The sequence below is a fragment of the Pan troglodytes genome, chromosome 16 (assembly GCF_028858775.2).
Source record: "Pan troglodytes isolate AG18354 chromosome 16, NHGRI_mPanTro3-v2.0_pri, whole genome shotgun sequence".
Lineage (NCBI taxonomy): Eukaryota > Metazoa > Chordata > Mammalia > Primates > Hominidae > Pan > Pan troglodytes.
The window spans coordinates 84731391-84756289 of NC_072414.2; the positions used below are offsets into that span (position 1 = coordinate 84731391).

The 24899-nt window shown below is 38.2% G+C and overlaps 1 protein-coding gene across 12 annotated transcripts in view; it reads left to right on the forward strand.

Annotated features, from left to right (window-relative positions):
* The window catches only part of CHD2 (chromodomain helicase DNA binding protein 2), a 127928-nt gene that overhangs the window by 33215 nt on the left and 69814 nt on the right, over window positions 1-24899 (forward strand). For 6 of the 12 annotated variants that reach the window (XM_003952732.5, XM_009429878.4, XM_063794354.1 and 3 more), the window contains 11 exons: window positions 4525-4632; window positions 6590-6730; window positions 8601-8734; window positions 9621-9846; window positions 11196-11296; window positions 12603-12647; window positions 12818-12996; window positions 15739-15863; window positions 20145-20361; window positions 22212-22301; window positions 23248-23438. In XM_003952732.5, the coding sequence (XP_003952781.2) occupies window positions 4525-4632; window positions 6590-6730; window positions 8601-8734; window positions 9621-9846; window positions 11196-11296; window positions 12603-12647; window positions 12818-12996; window positions 15739-15863; window positions 20145-20361; window positions 22212-22301; window positions 23248-23438 (1557 nt within the window). Of the gene's footprint in view, window positions 1-4524; window positions 4633-6589; window positions 6731-8600; window positions 8735-9620; window positions 9847-11195; window positions 11297-12602; window positions 12648-12817; window positions 12997-15738; window positions 16020-20144; window positions 20362-22211; window positions 22302-23247; window positions 23439-24899 lie in introns of those variants that run through there. The other 6 variants (XM_063794352.1, XM_063794355.1, XM_063794356.1 and 3 more) reach the window with 2 other exon arrangements.

Sequence of the window (24899 nt, forward strand, 5' to 3'; positions counted from 1 at the left end):
ACCTCAGGTGATCCACCCGCCTCAGCCTCCCTAAGTGCTGGGCTTACAAGATGAGCCACCACGCCCGGCCCTTTTAAAGAGACAGGGTCTTCCTCTATTGGTGCACATGTGTGGCCATAGCTCACTGCAACCTTGAACTCCTGAGCTCAAGTGATCCTCTTGCTTCAGTCTCCCCAGTAGCTGGGACTGTAGGCACGTACAACCACTTCCAGCTGTATTCATATTTTTAAAGCTTAGAAGAAGTTATACAGCACAATGGACCTGCACAATATTTTAAAAATATTTTTCAATTAGTTAGCATCATTTAATTGAGAGTGCATAACAATCTGTGTTTTTAGCTTCTTTTGAGAAAATTTGGTAATGCTGGCTTATGTAACAGTGATGGACCAGGAGTTCTCCATTTTGCCTTGTTTGCAGTTCTCATCTGGCCCCTGTGAGTATTTGAGATTGTAATCTCTGACTTAGAGTCATACAAACAAACAAAACATTGAACTTTTTTTAACCAACTCAGATGCTGTTTTGATTAAACTCTTTTTTTTCATGCATTACCTCTTAATGTTATCCAAATTGCGCAGTGTTGTATAAGATTTTTCTTGACTTCTGGTCCTGGTGGTTTTGTTTTGTTTTTGTTTTTGAGATGGCATTTTATTCTTACCAGGTGGGAGTGCAGTGCAGTAGCACATTCACAGCTCAGCAGCTTTGACCTCCTGGGCTCAAGTGATTCTCCCACCTTAGCCTCCTGAGTAGTTGGGATTGCAGGCGCACACCACCACACCAAGCTAATTTCTTAATTTTTTGTAAAGGCTGGGTCTCACTCTGATGCCCAGGCTGGTCTTGAACTCCTTGGTTCAAGCCATCCTCCCACCATGGCCTCCCAAAGTGTTGGGATTACAGGCATGAGCCACTGTGCCCAGCCCTTTTCCAGTGTTTTGAATTGGAGATTGTCACATACCTGTAACACAGTGGAAGGGAATCCCTATTAGCCTCAGATTTCCGTTGATCATTGAAATTTTTTTTTCAAAAGCATGCTTTCTTGGGGAAATTACTGAAGACTGAGGAAACAAAAGTAGCTACTTCCCTCTTCCAGATGTCTTCTAAGTGGAGGAAAAACGAGTTTTCTTTTTAACAGACAGTTAATAGCAAGCCTTACCAACTCTTGGTCAAAGTTCTGGCTCATTATGTTTAAAAGTAGCTTTTGTTCATTTCCTACTTTACAGTTGATTAGATTTGATTTGTCTGTCTTAGGATTTGTGTCTAGCCAACCACCTTTTCCCAATAAAGGAAGAAAACTATACACATTTAATTTTGACTTTTTCCATGTCTATTTACATTGCCTTGGGGCCTCTTGGCTAAATCTTGGTATTTTTCTCCCTAGTTCTCAAAATTTCAGGAAAAATTTAGTTGAATTTTGTGTTTTTACAGTATCTAGGGGACTCTGTTAATGGCCTCTAAAGCTGGATATTGTAAGTTTCCTTTGATAGACATTTTTTGCTCACGATCTCATATCTTAAACTATTCTTTATTGTAGCCTGACTTACAATGTATGGCTTAGTGGTGGAGTCTTGATAAGATTTGCATTTTATGAGAGGCCAGTAATGTAGGAGAGGACAGCAGTTTCACATGTGGGAGAGCCTTATACATCTGTAGGGTTGGGAAGTAATTTCTTTGTAACAGCTCAGTCACTTCTTTCACTTCACCCATTCTTCACAGTGACTTAGTATTGCTGGTCCTTACTATCTTTTTTCTCGTTCTTGAAAATGAAAAGAAAACGTGAAAGAATCCAACCAATTTCAAATATACATACACACACACTTAGGCCTTTTAAACCTTGAGTTTTTCAAATACTCCCAGGATGTGTAAGCCTGGCTTTAATGTTTCCTGATTCTTTGGTCCTCAGTGAGTTATGATTGAAAGTAGCAGGGCTGAGGGTTGGTGATATGGCCAAGCAACTCATTTCCTCACTGCACTTCAGTTTCCTTCTCTGGGAGGAGAGCTTTGGACTGGTTGATTTGCTAAGTTTTTTTTTTTTTTCTTTCTTTCTTTTTTTTTTTTTTTGAGAACAGAGTCTCGCTTTGTCACCTAGGCTGGAGTGCAGTGGCCCGATCTCGGCCCACTGTAAGCTCCACCTCCCGGGTTCACGCCATTCTCCTGCCTCAGCCTCCTGAGTAGCTGGGACTACGGGCGCCCGCCACCACGCCCGGCTAATTTTTTTGTATTTTTAGTAGATATGGGGTTTCACCACGTTAGCCAGGATGGTCTCAATCTACTGACCTCGTGATCCGCCCGCCTCGGCCTCCCAAAGTGCTGGGATTACAGGCGTGAGCCACCGCGCCCGGCCTTTTTTGCATTCTTATATTGGGAGATTCTAAGTCCTCCTGGTTGTTCATAAGTCTGTAAATCTGTAATCTAACTGGAAAACTCTAGCCTCAACACATCCATTCTCTGTGTTTGCTGACTCCTATACTTATAGAAGTGGACCTCATTGGTGGCCCTGATTTAGGTTCTCAATTCCTGGGGGAGATATGGTAATTAGAATTTATTGGTGAATCTTTCTTATCTGAAGGACTAGCTGTTCATATTCCTTCAAGCATGCTTCTACTTCTCTCCAGTTTGACTGTGTAAGCCCCCTCTGAGGGGTAAACTGTTGTGGACTTGGTCTGAGGGAGACTGCAGACTCATGCTGGTCTCCCACTTACTGGAAACATCTTCCTTCCTTCCTTCCCGGTGATCACCTTATATTCCTTGGATTCTTAGCAAACATTTATTGTACTATGCTCCGGGGAAGCAGAATTAGACCAGTGTCCAGAGTGTATATACGAAGGTCTTTGTTTTAAAGAGACTGAAGGATATTAGGCAATACTAACAGGCCTTTCTCTCTTACCAGAAGCACCCCTACCCGTCTGACTGATAGACTAATTGTGCATTCTTTCATTGATTTTTTTTTTTTAAACCTAACAAAGAAACATCTCCATTTGCCTGACTTTGGCTAAACTCTGGTACAAAGACGAACAAAAAGTCTTGGTGTACAAGGAGCCATCTACTGGGGAAATGCATATGGAAACATGCAGTGCTAGTAGAAGTTGAATAATATTCATAAAAGTGCTCCACTGACCGTCCGTGGAAGGCCTGAATTGTTGTTTTTTTCCCCCTAAGGTCTCCACCAATTCAGGTTTAGGGTGACTGTTGTAGCTTTTAGGAAGGTTCTCAATCTGCAGATCAGCCACCTCCTTTCAATAAGCTTTCACCATTACTTGACCTGTTCTCCCATGAAGAATATTGATTTGACATTTGTCTTGTTGTAGCTGTTGTCTTTAGTATGACCTCATTCCCTATAAAGTGACCCATAGGCAAATTGGTAATTGTTTTATTTACAGAGAAGCCCCAGGCACTTGCCTGTCAGTTTTTTCCTAGGTATTTCATGCCCAGCAGCTATTACATGTTTCTTCCCTCTTCTCTGTAGGTGAGAAATGAGTGAGGTCCCTGCAATATCTTGTTGGATTTTCAAGTAAACTAAAACTGTTTGGGATAGTAGGACTCCTGTAGGTTATGGCTCTTTCAAGCCTTCTAAGAACTCAAGGAGCAAAGGAACATCTACTGTATCTAATAATTATTAAAAACTACATCTTTAGCTGAACAGATTATTTAGTTATATGATAGGTTTATTGTTGAAAAATAATTTTAGGGACTGTTTCCTTAAATGTATTCTAAAGACTTAAAATATCTAGTATAGTGGTTCTCAGAGTTTCTATCCAGTATCAGCATTACTTGAATTTGTTGAAATTCATATTTTTTAGGCCTCAACTGAGACCTACTGCATCAGGAGCTCTGACTAGGGCCCAGAAATCTTTTTTTTTTTGGTGGAGGAGGGGCAGATAGGGGCAGGGTTTCACTCTTACCGCCTAGGGTGGAGTACAGTGGCAAAATCACAGCTCACTGCAACCTCAAACTCCTGGGTTCAAGTGATCCTTCCGCCTCCTCAGCCTCCTTAGTAACTAGGACTGTAGACATGCTCCACCAGGCCTGGCTCAATTTTAAAATTTTAACTTTAATTTTTCTGGAGAGGTGTCTTGTATTGCTCAGATTGGTCTTGAACTCCTGGACTCAAGTGAAACTCCCACCTTGGCCTCCCAAAGTGCTGAGATTACAGGCATGAACCACCTCACTTGGCCCAGAAATCCTTTTTAACAAGCCCTTTAGGTGGTTCTGATACATTTTAAAATTTTGGAAGCACTGATCTTGTGCATGTTATGGTTTCAATCTTGTCAATAATAGTAGTAAATGAAAAAAAGTACATATATATCCATTTTTATTTATTTTTGTTACTGGAGATAAAATAGGAATAGATATTATGTAGTCCAGGAAGGATCACAATTCAAGTTTAAATGGAGCTAGAATCTCTTTTAGCATGTCTAAAATGTGCATGTTCTGCCCTTTGGATAGTAAAATTGAAATTGGTTTTGTCGGATTATTTATCTTGAAGGATTCTTTTAGAAAAAAATTACTTTGTTTTGCTTTTGATCACAGAGAAAAATGGAAACAGGAACCCTCAGAAGATGAACAGGAACAAGGCACCAGTGCAGAGAGTGAGCCAGAACAAAAAAAAGTAAAAGCCAGAAGACCTGTCCCCAGAAGGTGCACTGTTTGCTTAAGATCTCTACTTCTGGATGAGCTTAATCTGCTGTAGATTGGGAAGGATAATGTCGTGCTGAAATGAGAGCTTTAATGAGATGCATTGTGTTTTGATTCTGCGTTTTAGATGTCTTTGGTTCACTTTCAGCCAGCCTACATTGCAGGTCTTAACTGCTTCTTTCTTCGCAGACTAGCTGTCGTGGGGCAAACATGTCTTCCGCTTTTAGTAAAACTCCTTATATGTTTGGCCAGGGTACAGTCTCTTTTTGGGAGAACAAATTGTTTAAAACACTGTTTGCCTGGCTTAAAGCATACTTGAGTGGTTTATTACCTTGTTCATAAAATCTATATAACATTAAACAAATAATCTGATTGTGTAGAGAAGGAGGTAGGCTGAAATAGCAGCAAATTATGCTACTTTTTGATAAGACAGATGGCAGCCTAAGATAGTGATGACAGGAAAAGGGAGTCAGTCAGAAGACAGGCCCCAGGGAAAATTACCTCCTTGTAGTATTGCTTAGAATGGACTCAGCAAACTATGCCCTTTGGGCCAAATTTCATCCACCACCTATTTTTATATGGCCTGTGAGCTAAGAATAGTTTTTATAGATGAACATTTCTAATTTACAGTTTAGGGATAGAGAGCACTAAATTTGAACTCCAATTAAGTGAAATGTTATCCCTTCAAAAACAATTCTGTTCTCATTAGTAGATATATATTGCAGTAAATGTACCTGATTATTTCATTTTGAATTGTATAAAAAAATTTGTGAAAATTTATTTTCTTTCCTTGTGTAAGGACCTATACATTGGTCCCCATTTTGCCTCTTGGCTGGCAGAGCCTAAAATATTTACTCTCTGGCCATTTACAGAAAAAGTTTGCCAACCTCTGGCCTAGGACATTGGACTTACCCCCGAACCCCAGCAGGGGAATTTGTCAACTGAATTTTATCTTATTTTATCTCAGCTTAATAAGTTTATCTCAGAACTGTCACGCCAGTTCTGTCTTTTAGAATTTTGCTCATTATTTATTACATCGTTGATCATCTGTTTAGGTTTGGTTATGAGAAAGGTATGGGAGGTATGAGAGAAAGAGATAGTAAATGTGATCATGAGTATCCATTTCTCTCCCTCTCTGACTTCTTTCACCTTTTTATCACTGATGGAATATTTGGGGATTTCCTTATGTGAGCTTCTAGACTGTGGCTTTCAATCCTGGCCATCTCCCTGGTCTGTCCAAGTTAATTCTGTGATAGGGCACACAGTCTCTTAGGTAGTATTCCAGGTATATTTTATACACATACAGTAAAAACTTATGTATAGTTACTTCTTGTGCTTTACTTTCTTCACACAGATAATAGCATCCTCTGCTTCATGTTCTGTAGGTTTCTTTATCCTGGAAATCCTTTCGTATTAGTATACAAAAAACTCTTTTTTTTTTCTATGAGTACATGGTACTGTTTAGTTTCCAGTTGAAGAATATTTAGAGTTTTCTTAATGTTTTGTTGTTGCAAATAATGCTATAGTGAATACTTTATTATGCCTGTTTAGGTGTATATCAATAGGATTAATTCCTACAAGTAAAACTGTTAATTCCTACAAGTAAAATAGTTTGATAGCTATTTCCAGTTTGCCCACCAACGAGATACTACCATGAACAACATGCTGTGTATGTGTTTTTATATCAGGTAATCCTGATGAACATTTGTAAAACATTCACGTTCTTTCCCATAAATGATTGAGGATTATCAGCATTAGAATGACCTTCCTGTTGAAAATCCAGATTTCTAGTGAATTAGAATTTCAGGGAGTAGGGCCCAAGAATATGCATGTTTAACATTCCCCAAGTGAAATGTTACATTCTGATGTATGAACCACTGCTCTGGGAAATACTGTTACATAAAGTAGACACCAAATGATAAAGTGAAGACTTAGCCTTTTGTTTCTCTTCTCATTTTAGAACAGTGCCCAAACCTCGTGTTAAAAAGCAGCCGAAGACTCAGCGTGGAAAGAGAAAAAAGCAAGATTCTTCTGATGAGGATGATGATGATGACGAAGCTCCCAAAAGGCAGACTCGTCGAAGAGCGGCTAAAAATGTTAGGTAAGTTGTACCCCAGAAGTGTTTCACTGGTGTGATGTGATAAAGTAGTTGGTTAGATTTTGGTTCTCATAAGTCCGGGGTTGTGCACTTAATAGATAAAAATAACAACCTATGTCCTGAAGTTGTTTTCAGAAATCTGGTTAGCTTTCTTGCAAAAAGAATGGTATTGAGCCAAGGGGAATATGAAAAGAGTAGCAATAGCTCATTTGAAGCCTTCATTCCTAAAAAACACCACAAGTTCGTGTCCTGTCCAATGGTGACTTAGTGGCATTATCTTCATTTCATAACATTTTTTTCCATTAAAGATATTTGGATTATATTCCTACTTCTGAATTGCTCTTTGAATCACAGACATTTTTCTGAGGTTCAGCCTAACGTATTGCTACTTGAATCTGATTTTATCAAGTACTAATAGGATATGAAGCATTAATAGGAATTATCATTAGTGAAATAGGCCAGGCGCAGTGGCTCATGCCTGTAATTCCAACACTTTGGGAGGCCGAGGCAGGCAGATTGCTTGAGCCCAGGGGTTTGAGACCAGCCTAGACAACAGGGCGAGACCCTGTCTCTACAAAAAATAAGAAAAAGCCCAGTGTGGTGGCGGCATGCACCTGCAGTCCCAGCTACTTGGGAGGCTGAGGTGGGAGAATCCTGGGAGATGGAGGTTGCAGTGAGTTGAGATCACGCCACTGCACTCCACTCTAGGCAAAAAAGCTAGATCCTGTCTCAAAAAGAAAAAGAAAAATGAAATAAAGGAACAGATATATGCAAACACTAGTAGTTTACTTTATAGAAATCAAGTTTTTTTTTTTTTTAGATTTTACAGATTTCTTTTGTTCTTCATAGAGATGGTGAAAATGAATCCTAGAGATATTCATAACTTATTCAATGTATCCAGTTAATAATTCCAAAGCTAGGACTAGGCTTTGAGTATGCTAGTATATAGCCTAGCACTTTTTCTTACTGTAACTGTACTACATCCAGGATTGTTTTTCTTTCTTGTGACTCAATCATTCATTGTTAATACATGATAGGAAGTTACATATATATATATAAATTTTTTTTTTTTTGAGACGGAGTCTTGCTGTGTTGCCCAGGCTAGAGTGCAGTGGCTCGATCTCGGATCACTGCAACCTCTGCCTCCGGGATTCAAGTGATTCTGCTGCCTCAGCCTCCAGAGTAGCTGGGATTATAGGCACCCACCATGCCGGCTAATTTTTGTATTTTTAATGGATATGGTCACCATGTTGGCCAGGCTGGTTTCTAACTCCTGACCTTGTGATTCACCTGTGTCAGCCTCCCAAAGTGCTGGGATTACAGGTGTGAGCCTCCGCGCCTAGCCAATATTTTTCTTTTTTTAAACCAGGAAGTATTTGTGTTGAAGCTTCCAGCAGTTTGGGAATACTTAAATTTCATATTCTTATTACTGGGAGACAACATACAGGGTTGACATTTTTAATTTTAGAAATATTGCTTCTCTTTTTACCTGATGAAATAGTAGCAAATTTTTTCTTCCATTATGCTTTTTCTTTTTTTTGTGGTAGTCTACTTGTTTACATAATAATCTGATACTAAAAAATGAAAAAAATAGAAGTTTCCTTATAGTTTTCTATATCTTGCTTATACAAATTAGTATAAATACAGAATTTTTATTTTCAAATTGAGTTAGACTCCCTACAGTTGTTTAGGAGCATACATCAGCACTTAGGGAAAAAAAGTAAGCTTTGAGCCTACTGTAAATGGAAGATCTATAAAACAACATGCTTTTGGAACCAAAAGGGTATGGTTTCTTATTCTAGTGACGGTTATGTGTGGCAGTTTAATTCTGAAGAGATCGTTTCTCATTTATTCAGCATTATTCCTCTTGCAGTTACAAAGAAGATGATGACTTTGAGACTGACTCAGATGATCTCATTGAAATGACTGGAGAAGGAGTTGATGAACAGCAAGATAATAGTGAAACTATTGAAAAGGTCTTAGATTCAAGACTGGGAAAGAAAGGAGGTATGTGTATTTGGGGAGCAAATTACATTTTATGTATGCTCAGTAAGGCTTAGATTTTAGGTATTTTAACTCTGATGTGATGAATTTTAGTCTGCTGCTGTATTTGTTGTGATATGTAGAAGTCTTTCTGACCCAGTGTTTCAGAGCTGAGGAGAAAGGTATGTGTCCACTATGTCTTTAAGATTTTAAATTAAGCTAGTATAGATAAGTGTCAATGTTTTATACAGCAGTGATATAGCAGAGATACCTGCGAATTAACATTAAGCAAATCCACCTTTGGTTATTTGTTTCTTAAGCTCCTTGTGAAAATATCAAACTGGTTAAATAAATATTGTGGTAATATTGAAGATTTTTAAATATCTAATTTAGATATCTCATAACTAAGTTGCATTCAAGTAAACTTTCTGTAAAGGAAATACCAAAATAATAGTTAATGCTTTTTCTTTTGGCTTTTTTTTTTTTCTTTTTTTCATTCTGGCTTCTATTGAGGTTAAGAAAGTTAACCGGGGACTTCGAGTAGGGGAGGTTGGAGGAGGATATTTTGGTGTTCTTTCCTTAGTCTTGGAGAGAGGGATTTGTTTTCCGAGTTAGTAAGGGACCAAAACAAAAGGATGTTGCTGCTCTGTTTTTATTGTTTTTGAATAAGGGATTTCTTTGATTTCACCTGCAAATTTAGGAATATGTAAAAATTGGGTTTACATTTTAAAAATATTTGAAATTTTTGATTGAGTCCGTTCTGTGTTGTTTGTGAGTTTGTACTTATTTCAAGTTGAAGTATTTTGGTGCTTCATCCACAAAGGGAGTCTTCAGAGAATTGCATTCTTGGGAAGCTTTTTAATATCTGGTGTAATATACTCTCTTTCAAGTGTACTTAATCCTTTTGCAGCCACTGGAGCATCTACTACTGTATATGCGATTGAAGCTAATGGCGACCCTAGTGGTGACTTTGACACTGAAAAGGATGAAGGTGAAATCCAGTACCTCATCAAGTGGAAGGGTTGGTCTTACATCCACAGCACATGGGAGAGTGAAGAATCCTTACAGCAACAGAAAGTGAAGGGCCTAAAAAAACTAGAGAACTTCAAGAAAAAAGAGGACGAAATCAAACAATGGTATATTTCCCATCATGGATTAAAGAAATATATTTGCAGCCTGAAAGAAGGGAAGGTTTTAAAATAATGCATGGAGATCACAGCTATCTAGAATCTCAGATATTGCTTTGATCATCTAAACATGGAGCCATTTACAATTCTATTTTATAAGATTGTCACCTTCAGATACTATATTTTTATATGTGGCTACCAAGTTTTTGGAGTTAACTAGCTTATGGAGCGTTATTCACACATTCTTTAGTTTTCACAATAAATGCATGAGATTTGTACTATTATTACCCATTTTGTAGATGGGGAGAATATGGCACACAGCAATTCTGCGGGTGGGCTCAGGATTTGAATTCTGATGCCCTGAATCCAGAGCTCATTCTCTTAAGCACCTTGTTATTTTCCTGTAGTTAGGCTGGGGTGGCTTAGATGTAGAGAGTTAATATTCTGGAACTCTCTGGGTTATGATATACTTAAAACTAATTCTGGTTTTATACAATTTGCAGAAATGATGTGAAGGAAATGATTAGGTAACTACTGAAACTGTGATAGTCCTCGTGTGTTTAGTTTACTTACAGCCTTGAATGTCTGGGTGTTGTATATGGGAAATATGTGGAGCTATAGCACACAAAAACCTAAACTGGGTAATAATGGTATCAAGTTCAGCCTGAAGACATACCTGTCTGTGTGGTGTGATTAGCCTATTTTTGTGTCTGGAATGTGCATAGATTTTTGTGTCTGGAATGTGGACAGTAATTCTGGTTTTACTACTGTGCAAAATGTGCTACTTTAGTAAATTACATGTTTTTTCTTTGACTCAAAACTGAAACTATGTACCCCTTAGATGGTGAGGTAGGCTTGTAAAGCAGTTAGAAATTTGAAATCCTCTGAAATATAATAATTCTAATATTAAGTTGCTGCTGTTGTCATCTGAAAGGTTTTGGTAATAAGAATAACTAGTTTTCCAAGTAATGTTTAATCAATCCTAAAACCCATATATATATAAGAAAAGGCATACAGTTTTATTATCCTGATTTGTTGAGATGTATGAATTTGCCACATGAATCTATCACATAAAAGAGTTATTTTTGGGTCTCTTTTTAGACAGGACACATCAGAGGCAGGTAACTGGTATATCCTTCTATGAGTGTAAGGTTTTCAGTGTTCTCTAAAAGTGTTTTTTTGGTTTGTTTGTTTGTTTTGTTTTGTAAAATCTCTGGCCTAATTACTAGTAAAGATTACTTAAGGGGCAGATGGGAGTAAAAAATAGGTTTTCTTTTCCACCTTTGACTTTTGCTTTGATGTATGTGGATCCCCAGACTTTAGTTTATGTGTACTTTTTCTGTCTGTCTGCCATTCAGGTTAGGGAAAGTTTCTCCTGAAGATGTAGAATATTTCAATTGCCAACAGGAGCTGGCTTCAGAGTTGAATAAACAGTATCAGATAGTAGAAAGAGTAATAGGTAAGTACATGGTAACTCACTTCAGCCATATTTGAACTTGAGGAATAGTGGCTTTTGCTTTTGGAAGTAATGTAAATTTTAAAAATGCACTTTGGAGACTAGACACGTCCTAGATTTATTTTAAAGGAAAAGCTAAGAAGATTTGCTGGTAAATTTGGATGTGGGGGTGAGAGAAAGAGGTGTTAAGTCTGACCTCAAGATTTGTGGCCTAAACATGTAGAAGTTTAGAGGTACCATTTACCGAAGTGGAAAGATGAAGGGAAGAGCTGATCATTGGAGTGGAAACCAAGAGCTTAGTTTGATATTTGTAAGTTTGATTTACTTCTTAGTCATCTAAGTGGAGAATATAGTGAAGGCTGGAGCATATGTGAACCTGGAGCTTAGAACTCTTTAGTCTGGGCTGGAGATTTAAATTTGGAAATTTATCAGTATTTAGATAGTATTTAAAGGCCAAGATTGAACAGGACCATCAGAAATAGAGTATCACATGGTAAGAAGAAGTAGTCTGAGAGCATTTCACCTTTTGGAAGTCAGAAAGAAGCTAGAAAGGAGACTGAGAGAACAGTCGGTGAGACAGGAGGAGAGCTGAGAGAGAGTGGTGTACTGGAAGCCAAGTGATTCACATAGCCAGGAGAGAGGAAGTGCTGTCAGTCAAGGACGATTAGGACTGAGACTTGATCTGTGAATTTGGCACTGGCGAAACGCATCCATGGAGTGGTGGGGGTGTGGCCTGATTAGGGTAGGTTCAAGAGAAAATGAGAGGGGATAGCAAGTATAAACAACTCGTTGGGGGAGTTTTCTTACAAAGGGGAACAGAGAAGTGTAGTGTCAGCCTGAGAGAGAGATGAGAAAAAGAATATTTTTCTTCTTCTTCTTTTTTTTTTTTTTTTTTTTTTTGAGATGGTGTCTTGCTCTGTTGCCCAGGCTGGAGTGCAGTGGCGTGATCTCAGCTCACTGCAACCTCTGCCTCCCAGGTTCAAGTGATTCTCCTGCCTCGGCCTTCCCAGTAGCTGGGATTACAGGCACCCCCCACCCCCACCATGCCCGGCTAATTTCTATATTTTTAGTAGAGACAGAGTTTCACCATGTTGGCCAGGTTGGGCTTGAACTGCTGGCCTCAAGCAATCTGCCTGCCTTGGCCTCCCAAAGTGCTGGGATTACAGGCGTGAGCCACTATAATCCCATTTTTTTTTTCTTTTTTAAGGTGTGAGGTAGTAGAATATATTTACATTTTATTCATAGAACCTAAAATCTTTCATTCTTCATTGTGTTTATAACTTTTCTGTCTTATTTTTTATTTGTTTAGCTGTGAAGACAAGTAAATCTACATTGGGTCAAACAGATTTTCCAGGTAAGCAAGAAATTTTATTTATAAATGTTCTTCAACATTTCAGAACAGTGTATGTTTTGCAGATTATTTTGTTTTGCCACATGATGTTTTATTGATTATGCATAAAACAATGTCATTTTTCACTTTTAATTGACAGTTGCTAATCTGTAAATTTTTTTTATATGAAATAGCTCATAGTCGGAAGCCGGCACCCTCAAATGAGCCCGAATATCTATGTAAATGGATGGGACTTCCCTATTCAGAGTGTAGCTGGGAAGATGAAGCCCTCATTGGAAAGAAATTCCAGAATTGCATTGACAGCTTCCACAGTAGGAACAACTCAAAAACCATCCCAACAAGAGAATGCAAGGTATGGTGATGGTTGGCTTTTGTTTTTTCAGGGAGAAGATATACTGATAAAGAGGATTGGACACATATGTGCTGAGAAAATATTACAAAATGAAATGATGATTGCCATTTTGAAGTGAAAGAAGGTGATTTAAATATGACATTAAAGCAAAAGGAGAGAATGAATTATTTCATGGCTTTGCTGACTTCTTTAATCTTGCAATTTACATAATTAGAAATAGAGATATTTTAGAGAATACTTGAAAGGATTTAGGCACTTTTATTTTATTTTATTATTTTATTTTGAGACAGAGTTTCGCTGTGTCGCCCAGGCTGGAGTGCACTGGCACTATCTTGGCTAACTGCAACCTCTGCCTCCTGGGTTTAAGTGATTCTCCTGCCTCAGCCTCCTGAGCATCTGGGATTACAGGCACGCACCACCACTTCCAGCTAATTTTTTGTATTTTTAGCAGAGATGGGGTTTCACCATGTTGGTCAGGCTGGTCTCAAACTCCTGACCTCAAATGATCCACCCACCTTGGCCTCCCAAAGTGCTGGGATTACAGGCGTGAGCCACCATGCCCAGCTGCATTTAGGCACTTTAAAAGAGAAGTGAAGCCAGTTGCAGTGGCTCACACCTGTGGTTCCAGCTACTTGGGAGGCTGAGGCGGCAGGATTACTTGAGCACAGGAGTTTGAGGCCAACCTGGGCAAGACTGTGATACCCGTTCTCTAAAAAAAAAAAATAGAGAGTGGGAAGTGATAGAAAAGGCGAGTGTCTTTGAATTCTAAGTTAGAAATTAAATATATGGGCTTATTTGCTAGATTGGCTGAATACATCCTTTCCTTGGAATTTATTCCATCAGGAAACTGATGTGCTTGGGTCCTCAGTAATGAAATATCAGACAAGTGATACGTCTCTGAGAAGTTGACATTCATGTTAATGGCACTAGAATTCTATCTGTGAAAACCAGTATTTAATTGCCAAGGAGTGTGATAGGGAAAATGTGGTCAGAGAAGCACCAATGTAGAAGTCTCTGAGCTCCAGTGGTCATTGAATGGGTTTTAAGAGGAAGTTGTGGTTGTTGAACTGCATCTGGCCCTTGTATAATGGATTGGTGCTGCTGGCTATACAGACAAGAGGGGGCCCAGGGTATTGCCCTCCTATGAAAGGTATCAAGAGAAAGATTCTTATAGTTCAATAGGAGAACTAGACCCCAGGGGTGAGGAGAAGAGGAATGATGTTGACAAGTACATCAAGGTCAAAGTGTGTGTGTCTTGGCTACCTCGAAGGGTATTTTGACTTTATCTTCTAGGTATTCGTACAACTGAGTACAGTGGCATTATGAAATAGTTTTATTTAGAAAGCTTCATGTAATAGCAGTATATAGGAGACTCTGGAGTAAGTAATTATTAAAGCCAGAAGGTCCAGCCAGTAAGATGTCATTGAAGTCCATGAATGAAGAAGTAGTGTGAGGACAAGGGAAGTAACAGTGGCATGGAAGGAGTGGATGGGAGAACAGTTAGGGGGTAGGTTTGGTAGGAGTGGATGGATGGCTGGGTTTTGGAGTTGAGAGTAAGCAGTCGGATTCCATTCACTGCCAGCCACCCTCATAGAGAGCTGAACACATCAATAACCTTATCAAATATTCTTATTAGAATGATACTTCTCATAATGTGTGCTATAGAGCACTAATCTTCAGAGAAACGTCCCCTGAAAAAAGACTTTTGGCCATGTAACTTTGGGATACATCCCTGAATAAATTTCTCCTGTAAATTCATGCTATGGACACACATTTCAGACTTTGAAAAGTCATGAGTAAAGAAATTGTATAACTTTTTGATCGGTTGTTTCCTAAACTGATTTGGCCACAGAATCCACATTTTATGCAAACCATAGAGACTGACCTCACTAGAATGCTATCCTTTAAGCTTCTGGGGGTGAAAACAACCTTCCCTTCAGAAGCTTGTTGTTTCTGAAGGGAAAACCAAATTCACGCAATTAAAGGGTTTAAGGTAGATGGGCTGCATTTCTGAATTTACAAATCCTGTTATGGTGAAGATCAACTGTATTTAGCATATGACAGCCGGAGGCAATGTTTTGTACTCTTTAGAATAAGATAACATAAAGATAGTTGTTTCTGAAAATAGGAGACTCTCACTGCCATATAATAGACAAGACCTAAAGTGCTATTTAATGATGTTCATAGACTTATTTCAGGAAAGGGGCAAGTTAACTAAAAATACTTCATTTGAGGATGAACTAACTCTATCTTATGGAATATTAACCATGAAGAAAGGGGTGATGGAGTGAGGTGGTGATTCACACACATGAAATTTAAGTTTTTGGCCAGGCGCGGTGGCTCACGCCTGTAATCCCAGCACTCTGGGAGGCCGAGGTGGGCACATCACGAGGTCAGGAGATCGAGACCATCCTGGCTAGCACGGTGAAACCCCGACTCTACTAGAAACACAAAAATAGCCAGGTGTGGGTGGTGGCGGGCGCCTGTACGTAGTCCCAGCTACTTGGGAGGCTGAGGCAGGAGAATGGCGTGAACCCGGGAGGCAGAGCTTGCAGTGAGCTGAGATTGGGCCACTGCACTCCAGCCTGGGTGACAGAGCAAGACTCCATCTCAAAAAAAAAAAAAAAAAAAAAAAAGAAATTTAAGTTTTTATGCTTTGATGCCAAATATGTGAATTGTGGCTAGCGTTTTAACATAGTAGCAGTAAGAAAATTTTCTCAGACTTGGGCTTTTGTTTTTCAGGCCCTGAAGCAGAGACCACGATTTGTAGCTTTAAAGAAACAACCTGCATATTTAGGAGGGGAGAATCTGGAACTTCGAGATTATCAGCTAGAAGGTCTAAACTGGCTAGCTCATTCCTGGTGCAAGTAGGTAGAAAAACATGAGTGCAATTTTCCTTACTGTTTCTGGCTTCTTTATTGTTAGATGTCAAGATTTTTTTTTCTTGTTTCACACCCTTATTGTATCTCAACCAAGAAATCTTTATACTGCATATTACAGAAATAAAAGATGATTGAGAGAAATGCTTCCTGGGAGTTTTTATGTATGTGTAATACCATTTTATTCTGATCTAAAGAATACTTTGTTATTTCATTATTTGGTGGGTAATTTGTCATAGCCAGAAACCTGTATCATCATATGTTACTCATGAGTGTAAATAGCAAGTTAAGTCACCCAAATCTTTAATGTGGAAGGAGTTACTCAGAAGAAATAAGAAAATGTCTTTTTCACGTGTATTTTCTTTCTAGGCCAGGGAAGCCTTTAAATTAATTTCCTACAGTAGTGCTGTAGAGAGTGTGATTCCCCTCCCTTCACTCCACTCCCTACCTATATAGTCTGTAGGATTATCCTGTTCAGAGGAAGGTTGAACCTGTGAAAGTATCCATTTTATAATAAGACCACATTAATCTTGGGGGGGCGAAAAAAAGATGAGACAGTGATAGCACTGGAGGTTTAAAGGTACTTCTGGGAAGTACTTATAAATTTCCTTCACCAATTTCAAGTAGTTCCTAATTACTAAGTGCTAGGCGTTAGAAACAAATGCTTGTTCCTCGGTGCTGAAAAGAACTAGTGCTCAAGGAATTTTCTCAGCAAGGCAATTTTACTTTCTGCAGAAAGGGTGCTTCTTGGAAGCCTAATTGTCATGAGAGCACACCAAACAAAGAAAAGCAGAGGTTTTTATCCCTGACTCATTGGGTTCTTACTGCTGCGTCCTGTCTCCATTGGCTGGAGCTGGACCGCACAATCTAGACTGATTCCGATTGGCTAAAAGCTTAAAACTTTCCTAAATAGATAAATGCACAGTGGAAAACAAAGGAAGGGGGTTGTTTACAGGAAACTAGGAGAATAATAACATTTCCAAATAAGGAAGGGTGTAGGCTGTAAGCTGGGAAATGCCTGGGCATGTTCGGACATGTCTGAGCAGTTTATAGTCCAGAACAAATAACCTGGTTAAAGTACAAGGACATAGAATGTACTTATTCCCTTACTATATTTAACAGCCACATAGGGCTTAACAAAGCGTTATTAGCAAAAAGCAAGGGAGCTTGAAGGAAGTTAATTTCTAAAAGAAACTGTTATTTCTAACACTTGTTATTCTTTAACAAAAAGGGAAACTTTGAAGAGGAACTTTTTACTTTTCACATGCGGATCCATTGGTCCTCGAGAATTTAACAGTGAACCTATATAGATGTATTTTGCTGTCCTTACAGAACATGCAGTGTAAGAAGTACCTTTAATGCCAACCTACACACTTCTTTCCCGAAGTACCCAATTAAGTGCAAATGCTTAATGTCTTTAGTGTTTTATAGTAAAGCAAAAAATCCTTATTTAGAATTTAGAAGTACAGGCCTGTGCAACATGGCAAAACCCCATCTTTACCAAAAAATACAAAAATTAGCTGGACATGGTGGCATGCTTATGTAGTCTCAGCTACTTGGGGGCTGAGGTGGGAGGATCGCTTGAGTCCAGGAGGCCAAGGTTGCAGTGAACCATTTTCGCACCATTGCACTCCAGCCTGGGTGACAAAGTGAAACTTCACCTTAAAAAAAAAAAAAAAAAAGGACAGCTTAAAAAATATTTTTCCCCTCAATGCTGAAAGGAAGCTTTCTAGTTATAGAGATGCATTTACAGTGACTTTTCCCCAAGTGAACCATCTCCTACTTTTTATCTGATAAAATCTAGTACAATATTTAATACTCAGTTGTGAAAATTAGGTGTCTTGAGAAGATTGAGAATGTGGGTTTGATATAATGATTCTGAATTGCTTAAAAATGATTTTTCCTTTTAGAGGATAGTGGGACCTAATTCATCTAAATGACAGTTAATAAAAGTTAGATGAACTTTAATTGTGATCTAATCCTCTCATTTTATAATTGAAGGCTCTTAGGAACAAAGGTGCCGTGTACCCATCCAGAGTCACATGGTGTTTTGTGTACAGTCCTTGGCCAGCATTTTTTAGTCTTTTTATTTTTTAGTTTTTTTGAGACTGAATTTTGCTCTGTTGCCCAGGCTGGAGCGCAGTGGCGTGATCTTGGCTCACTGCAACCTCCGATTCCCAGGTTCACGTGATTCTCCTGCCTCAGGCTCTTGAGTAGCTGGGATTACACGCACGCACCACCATGCCTGGCTAATTTTTGTATTTTTAGTAGAGACGGGGTTTCACCATGTTGGCCAAGCTGGTCTTGAACTCCTGACCTCAAGTGATCTGCCCGCCTTGGCCTCCCAAAGTGCTGGGATTACAGCCATGAGCCACCGTGCCTGGCCAGCATTTTTTTACTTTAAACCAAAGGAATAAAAATCAGTTGAAAAGGGCTCAAGCACCTGTTAAGCCCTGGTCACAGGAATGTTACTACATTACATAATGTGCTATTTTGGTCTGGTTCCAGAAAAACAGGTGAATCAATTCAAACCTACTGTAGTCTGTATATGTAGACAATGGCATTTTCTAGGGGCAGGAAATACTGGAGAAACTTAACTGTGCTTCCTCCTGAATAGTATTGAAAAGTGAGGGAAATAAGAAGGAAATTACTCAAAGGAATATACTACGTCGTTTAAACTGTGTAGAAAATTAGGTGTACCTGAGATGTATAGGGGTATGGCTTCATCATTCTCCCTTCCCCAAGTGTGATCTTCTTAGTTTCTGTATTTTACCCTTTAAACTAGCTAGTTTGTAGAACACAGAAGGTATTTTTAGAAATTATGTCTTTTTGGTGAATTAAATGTCTTGTTTTTTGAATCAGTTAGGTTGCCTTTAACTCATAAATTACTTTTAGTTCTTTCTGATTTGCTGATTAAGCACATATTATATATATGTGCAAACTTTCAGTGTCCTTATTTTCCAGAACCTTTTTATAATGTTTGCAATCTGATGTCTTACATGTAATCCTAATTTCCTGCCAAAATGACTGTATTCTGTTTCCCAAATATATTTTCCTAACTCTGGCTGTTTCTTCAATTTTAAATATTTTTCTTAGATATTCTTTTTCCATTAATATCCTGTTGAAATCTAGCCCATTTTGTAGAGTAGTGTTTCTCAAACTGTGGTTTTAAGGTAGTGCTTCCCAACCTTTTTGGCACTAGGGACCGGTTTCGTGGAAGACAATTTTTCCACAGGCTGGGGAGGAGGGAGGGGGATGGTTTCTGGATGATTCAAGCACATTACATTTATTGTGCACTTTATTTCTATTATTATTACATTATACTATATAATGTAGAATCAGTGGGAGCCCTAAGTTTGTTTTTCTGCAACTGGACGGTCCCATCTGGGGGTGATGGGAGACAGCAACAGATCACCAGGCATTAGGTTCTCATAAGGAGTATGCAATGTAGATCCTTCACATGTGTAGTTCATAGTGGGGTTCATGCTCCTATGAGAATCTAATGCCGTTGCTGATCTGACAGGAGGCAGAGCTCAGGCACTAATGCCAGCAATGGAGAGCGGCTGAAAATACATATGAAGCTTCCCTCCCTCACCCGCTGCTCACCTTCTGCTGTGCAGCTGGGTTCCCGAGTGGGGAATCCTGGTCTGGTCTAAGGAATACTTGAGTCAGAATCTCCAAAGGTGTTTGTCAGCCCTTTTCCATATATTGTTTAGTATATCTAGGGTGGGGTCCACAAGTATGATCTGTAGCCTACCCCTGCTTTAGACCAAAGTGTATTTAAAACAAGCCCCATGCACCTGTACATGTAGGTCTAGGAAATAGTGTGTGTGGCATTAAACAACCCAGTGGCCTGCAGTGGAATGGGGTGGGCCAGCCATAGGATTCACCAGCGGTGCTGATAGCTTTCTCTATTGATGGAGTCTAAGGTTACATGCTTGTCTTCACTTTTTACAAAGCCTGTCTTCTCAGTGATAAAAGATAGCCTATGGAAGGTGATGTGAAAAGCCTAAAGGTAAAGAGTCTGACAAGGCTGTCATAGTAATCCAAGTCTAGGTAGGCCACTTGTTCTGCTTTTTATGGTTTCTACTTTCTTCCTTATGTCGAAAGCTGAAATAATTGCAGATGAGAAGAAATACATTTGAGGCTTATGAATGACACCTTGCTCGGCTGTTATTGTGAAGCATTGGTGTCATTGCTGTTTATGCACATTCTGTGTTTTGGTGAACTAATGATTTTTTTGTTTTTATTTATTTTTTCTTTCTGCAGAAATAATAGTGTAATCCTTGCTGATGAAATGGGCCTAGGAAAGACCATCCAGACCATATCATTCCTCTCCTACCTGTTCCACCAACACCAGCTGTATGGCCCCTTTCTTATAGTCGTCCCTTTATCCACCCTCACCTCATGGCAGAGAGAGTTTGAAATCTGGGCACCAGAGATTAACGTAGTGGTTTACATAGGTGACCTGATGAGCAGAAATACGGTGTGTAAACAAAAAGAGCTGGGATAGAATCTGTGTTATAAATGTAATTTAGAAATTGACTTAAAGCCTTTAGTAGATCATCAGTAAAATTTTTGGTTATTATTCTGATACTGTGCTGTGTTCTCAATATTAGGAGGTTTATCTATCACAAAAGTGCAACTCAGATGTTCTTTAACAAATATGCTTACTAGTTAAAAAGCAACAGCAGTATGTGAGTGGGAATCTCTTTTAGCTGGGTTGCAATATTAAATTTTTCTTCTCTCTGCCCTTTTTACTTCTAAGATTGCTTTATATGAGATAATATGGAGTTAATACTTTGTGTAATATTAATATTATTTTTGCTTTCTCAATAGACATATTACTGAAAATAATCATTCTTCGAATTTCTTAATTTCTTAAACAGTGAGGTTGCATAACTTATAAAAAAGGAATAAAAGTAAAGGAAAACAAGCTATTTTAGGACTGTAGAAATAAGAATTATCCTAAACTGTTACCAAACTTTATTTGGGCATCATGAATTTAGAACACAGTGACTTAAGTTTATCTTTGTTTAGCAGATCTTTTCTTTATAGTAACTTTTTTTTAAAGCACCTACTGTGTGCTAGATGTTGCGCTGGGTGCTTTACGTGTAATACCTGTAGTCTTCATGATAGTCTTCAAAGTTGATGGCATTCTTTCCTGCTGCTGATGAAGAATTGACTCAGAGAGTCTTAACACGCGACCCTAGCAAGCAAGAATGTGGCAGAGCTCAGATTCGGACACAGGTGTTTCTATCTAGTCTAGAGCTTTGCTCTTTCATCACTGTATATAAACTATTTCTGGGAAATTGCTTGTAATAAGAGCAAGCCATTAGCAATGTTTAAATATTTGAGTTGCATGTTGTAACCATATATTTTCATACAAATTCAAATTTATTTTTGGTAAATACTTTCATTAAAATTGTGTAACTTAAACACTGGCTGTTTTCATTGGCCTAATTTTGAGTTTCTAAGAATATAGTTTTAGCGTTGTTAAATCATTAGTTAACTGTTAAAGACGAAAAAAGAGAAATTTACAGGTTTACAAAATAGCTTAAAGCACTACATTCCAAAAATGATTGCAAACAAAGCAAATGAACTCTAAAAAATTGTAGTCAGAGAAGTTTTCCTTGCTATCTTCAGTTCTCCTTTTCTTTGTTCTTTTTACCCCCACTTGGTGGTGATCACCTGCAGGCACTTACTGTCTTGTTCTCCAGTTCCTAACTTGACAGCCAAACTGCAAGAGCTTTGTCATGAGTCTTCGTGCTTGCTGAGTGTCCAGTTATACTTCAGTATGAATGTGCTCATCTTTGTGTTCTTTTACATTAACGTTATTATACGTATTGCATTATATTTTCATCATATAAGCCTCCCTTTTTGTTGGGGGACATACCTCTTTGGTCTATGGTTGATGAAATTCCAAAGGTTGGAATTTGTTTTACTTGTTGATATATGTATTTTCCTATTCAAAAAGTAAATAAATCGCATTTTTAAAAGAAATTTCTAAGGATCTGGGAGATCCCTTGTTGAGTTCCAGTCACCAGGGTTCAGTAGCTGATGAAGTGCATTTTCTTCATTAGATGTATTTCTGGGGGCCAGTTTCTTTTGATTCTGGCAATAAAGCTTTTGCTGTTTGGTGGTCAGTGTTTTAATTCTAACTCTTACTGCTTTATAGTTTGGTTGCTTAGGTCATTTTAGAATGTGAGATATTCATTGAATTCTAATCAGATTTATTTTTTATTTGGCATGTTTCTATTACATCAATCACAAAACTTATGTGATATAGAAAGGTAGAAGTAGAAATTATGTCTTAATTATGTTTTTTTCTTATAGATACGGGAATATGAATGGATTCATTCCCAAACCAAAAGATTGAAGTTCAACGCACTTATAACAACATATGAGATCCTCTTGAAAGATAAGGTGTGTAATTAATATCCAAAAGGCTAAATCTTTTCCAGTGCGACTTGTCCAGATGGTAGGGTCTGTTACTGTTCTGTGGAGCATGTTAAAAATAAATACATGAAAGTTAAAAATAAAAAACAAATGGTAGGGTCTGTACCTCCTACTTGCCATGTTACTTTTCTTCTCTTATTTCAAAAAGCAAGCAAATGAAGAACCAGAAAAATTACTTTTCAAAGGATATTAACGTTATAAATAGAAAACAGAACCCTATAGATGAGGGGACCTTAGGTCACCAAGTCCAATTGAATTAAACAGAATGAAAGGGTATTGAATAGGTCAGTAACTTACCTGAGATTATTGTCAGTCATTGGATGCCATCTCAGGTATTTCCCTTGAATGTCATCTTAGGCATTTCCTATTGTATCATTGTTAAGGCATTTCTCCAGAAAAGATGATGTGAATGGTCTTTGTGAGGAGGACAAAAATAAGAAGCTCTTTAAATACCGCCTTTCTGCTAAGAAATAGATGTGGTAGGTAGATCCCATTGGTATTAAGTGCAAACAAGTTGAGTTTGGTGGCTCTTGGTGTTTGTGTGCTTCAGGGTTGGGGTGGAGAATAGGCAAGAGAAGGACCATAATTAAGGGGAGAATACAGAATCATGTGGTTTTTTTGTTTTATTTTTGCCCAGCATAGCAATTTTTGTGTTCTTGCTGTGGGGCATGCAGTAATAGCTGGTATAAGAGGCCCACCTATACCTTTTAGATGATGATACTCTCTTTTGAATAGCTACCAATCTGGCAACTAACAGAATAAACAGAAGAGTCCTAATATATATTGTCAGCGAAGAATAAATGTGTCTATTTATACCTTTGTAATGGTATTTATACAGAGATAATTAACACTTGAAAGCACTTGTGGGTTCCCTTCTGACCTGGTGGCTCGTTCTGTTTTGTTTTTACTTTAGACTGTGCTGGGCAGTATTAACTGGGCCTTTCTGGGAGTGGATGAAGCCCATCGGTTGAAGAATGATGACTCTTTATTGTATAAAACTCTGATTGATTTCAAGTCCAACCATAGGCTCCTGATTACGGGGACCCCTCTTCAGAATTCCCTCAAAGAGCTCTGGTCCTTGCTGCACTTTATTATGCCGGAGAAGTAAGCTCCTTCCTGTGTATTTCAAAAGATGCTAGAATGTCTGAAATGCCAATGCTTTTTAACTTTCTTAGTAGACCTTAGGGAAAACAGATGGCATGGTTTGGGGAAAGCAAAGCATCAAATGGAGGCAGGGATGGCAGTAGTAAAATGTTTCATAATCAATGAAAGTAGGCACAGAAATTAGCCTGTTAAGGAGGAAAGCAGTATTGTCTGCTGAAAGGCTGAATTAGTTAATGCACTTGGGAAATAATTGTTAAATAGATAACATCAGACCTTTTCACTGTTGGTATAAGATAATCAATATAAGTAAAATGAAATATACAAGGTACACAAGCACTGAAAAGTATGTTATACTCAAATATCTGATAACCGAAGCATCAATTTTACATCTTATTCACATATTATTAAAGAACTGTGGAATGTGTTTATTGAAAAGATTTTTATGGGAGAGATGATATGCACATTTCATAAAACTTAAAATTATCCAATGGTATTCAGCGATACTTAGAATAACATCTATATTCATTAATTTGGAGGACTCCACTCAGTCTGGCCCCTTGACAATAGTCTGATTCCTCTCATCCACTTTCTCCATTACTCATTATGCTTCAGCCATTCTGGCCATCTTTCTGTCCCTTAAACATGCCAAGCCATTACTATTCCTTCTTGACTAGAACTATATTTCTTCTTGTCTTCACATGGCCAACCACCTTAATGCTTCAGCTCATCTTAAACGACCACCTCCTTACAGAAATCTTTGCAGATGGCCTAACCTAAAGTAGCCCTTTAGACATCTTATCCCTAACCTGTTTTAGTTTCTATGTAGCATCTCTTTTTAAATTTATGTTCTCATTCATCTCATGTCATTAAATTATGTATGAAAATCGCAGGGATTTTGTTTGCTTGATTCATTGCTGGTTCCCATTGTCTAGAACAGCACCTGGTGCACAGTAAACAATTCAGTTAATAGTTGTTCAATTGATAGATATATGCTCTACAATCTTTTTTTTTTTTTTTAAATTCAGGCTTAAATTTTATTTTTTACTTTTTATTTTTAAATTTTGAATTTAAATTTGTTTAGTAACTTTATAGTTTGCAACCATCATCATCGTCCAGTTTTGAAACATTTTCCTCATCCCAAAAAGTTCCCCCTTGCTTGTTTGCAGTTAACCTCTGCTTCCACATATAGCCTTAGGCAACCAGTAATCAGCTTTTGTCTCTAGAGATTTACCTTTTCTAGAAGTTTTATATAAGTGGAATCCTAATATGTAGGCTTTTGTTTCCGGCTTCCTTCACTTAGCATATTTTTTTTGAGATTCATTCATGTCAGAGTCTGTCAGTAGGTGTTCTCTTTTATTCGGTGATATTTCATTGCATCCAGTTACCAGTTGATGGACATTTGGATTGCTTTGTTTTGGGGTTATTATATCTTTGTGTGGACATATGTTTTTCTTTCTCTTG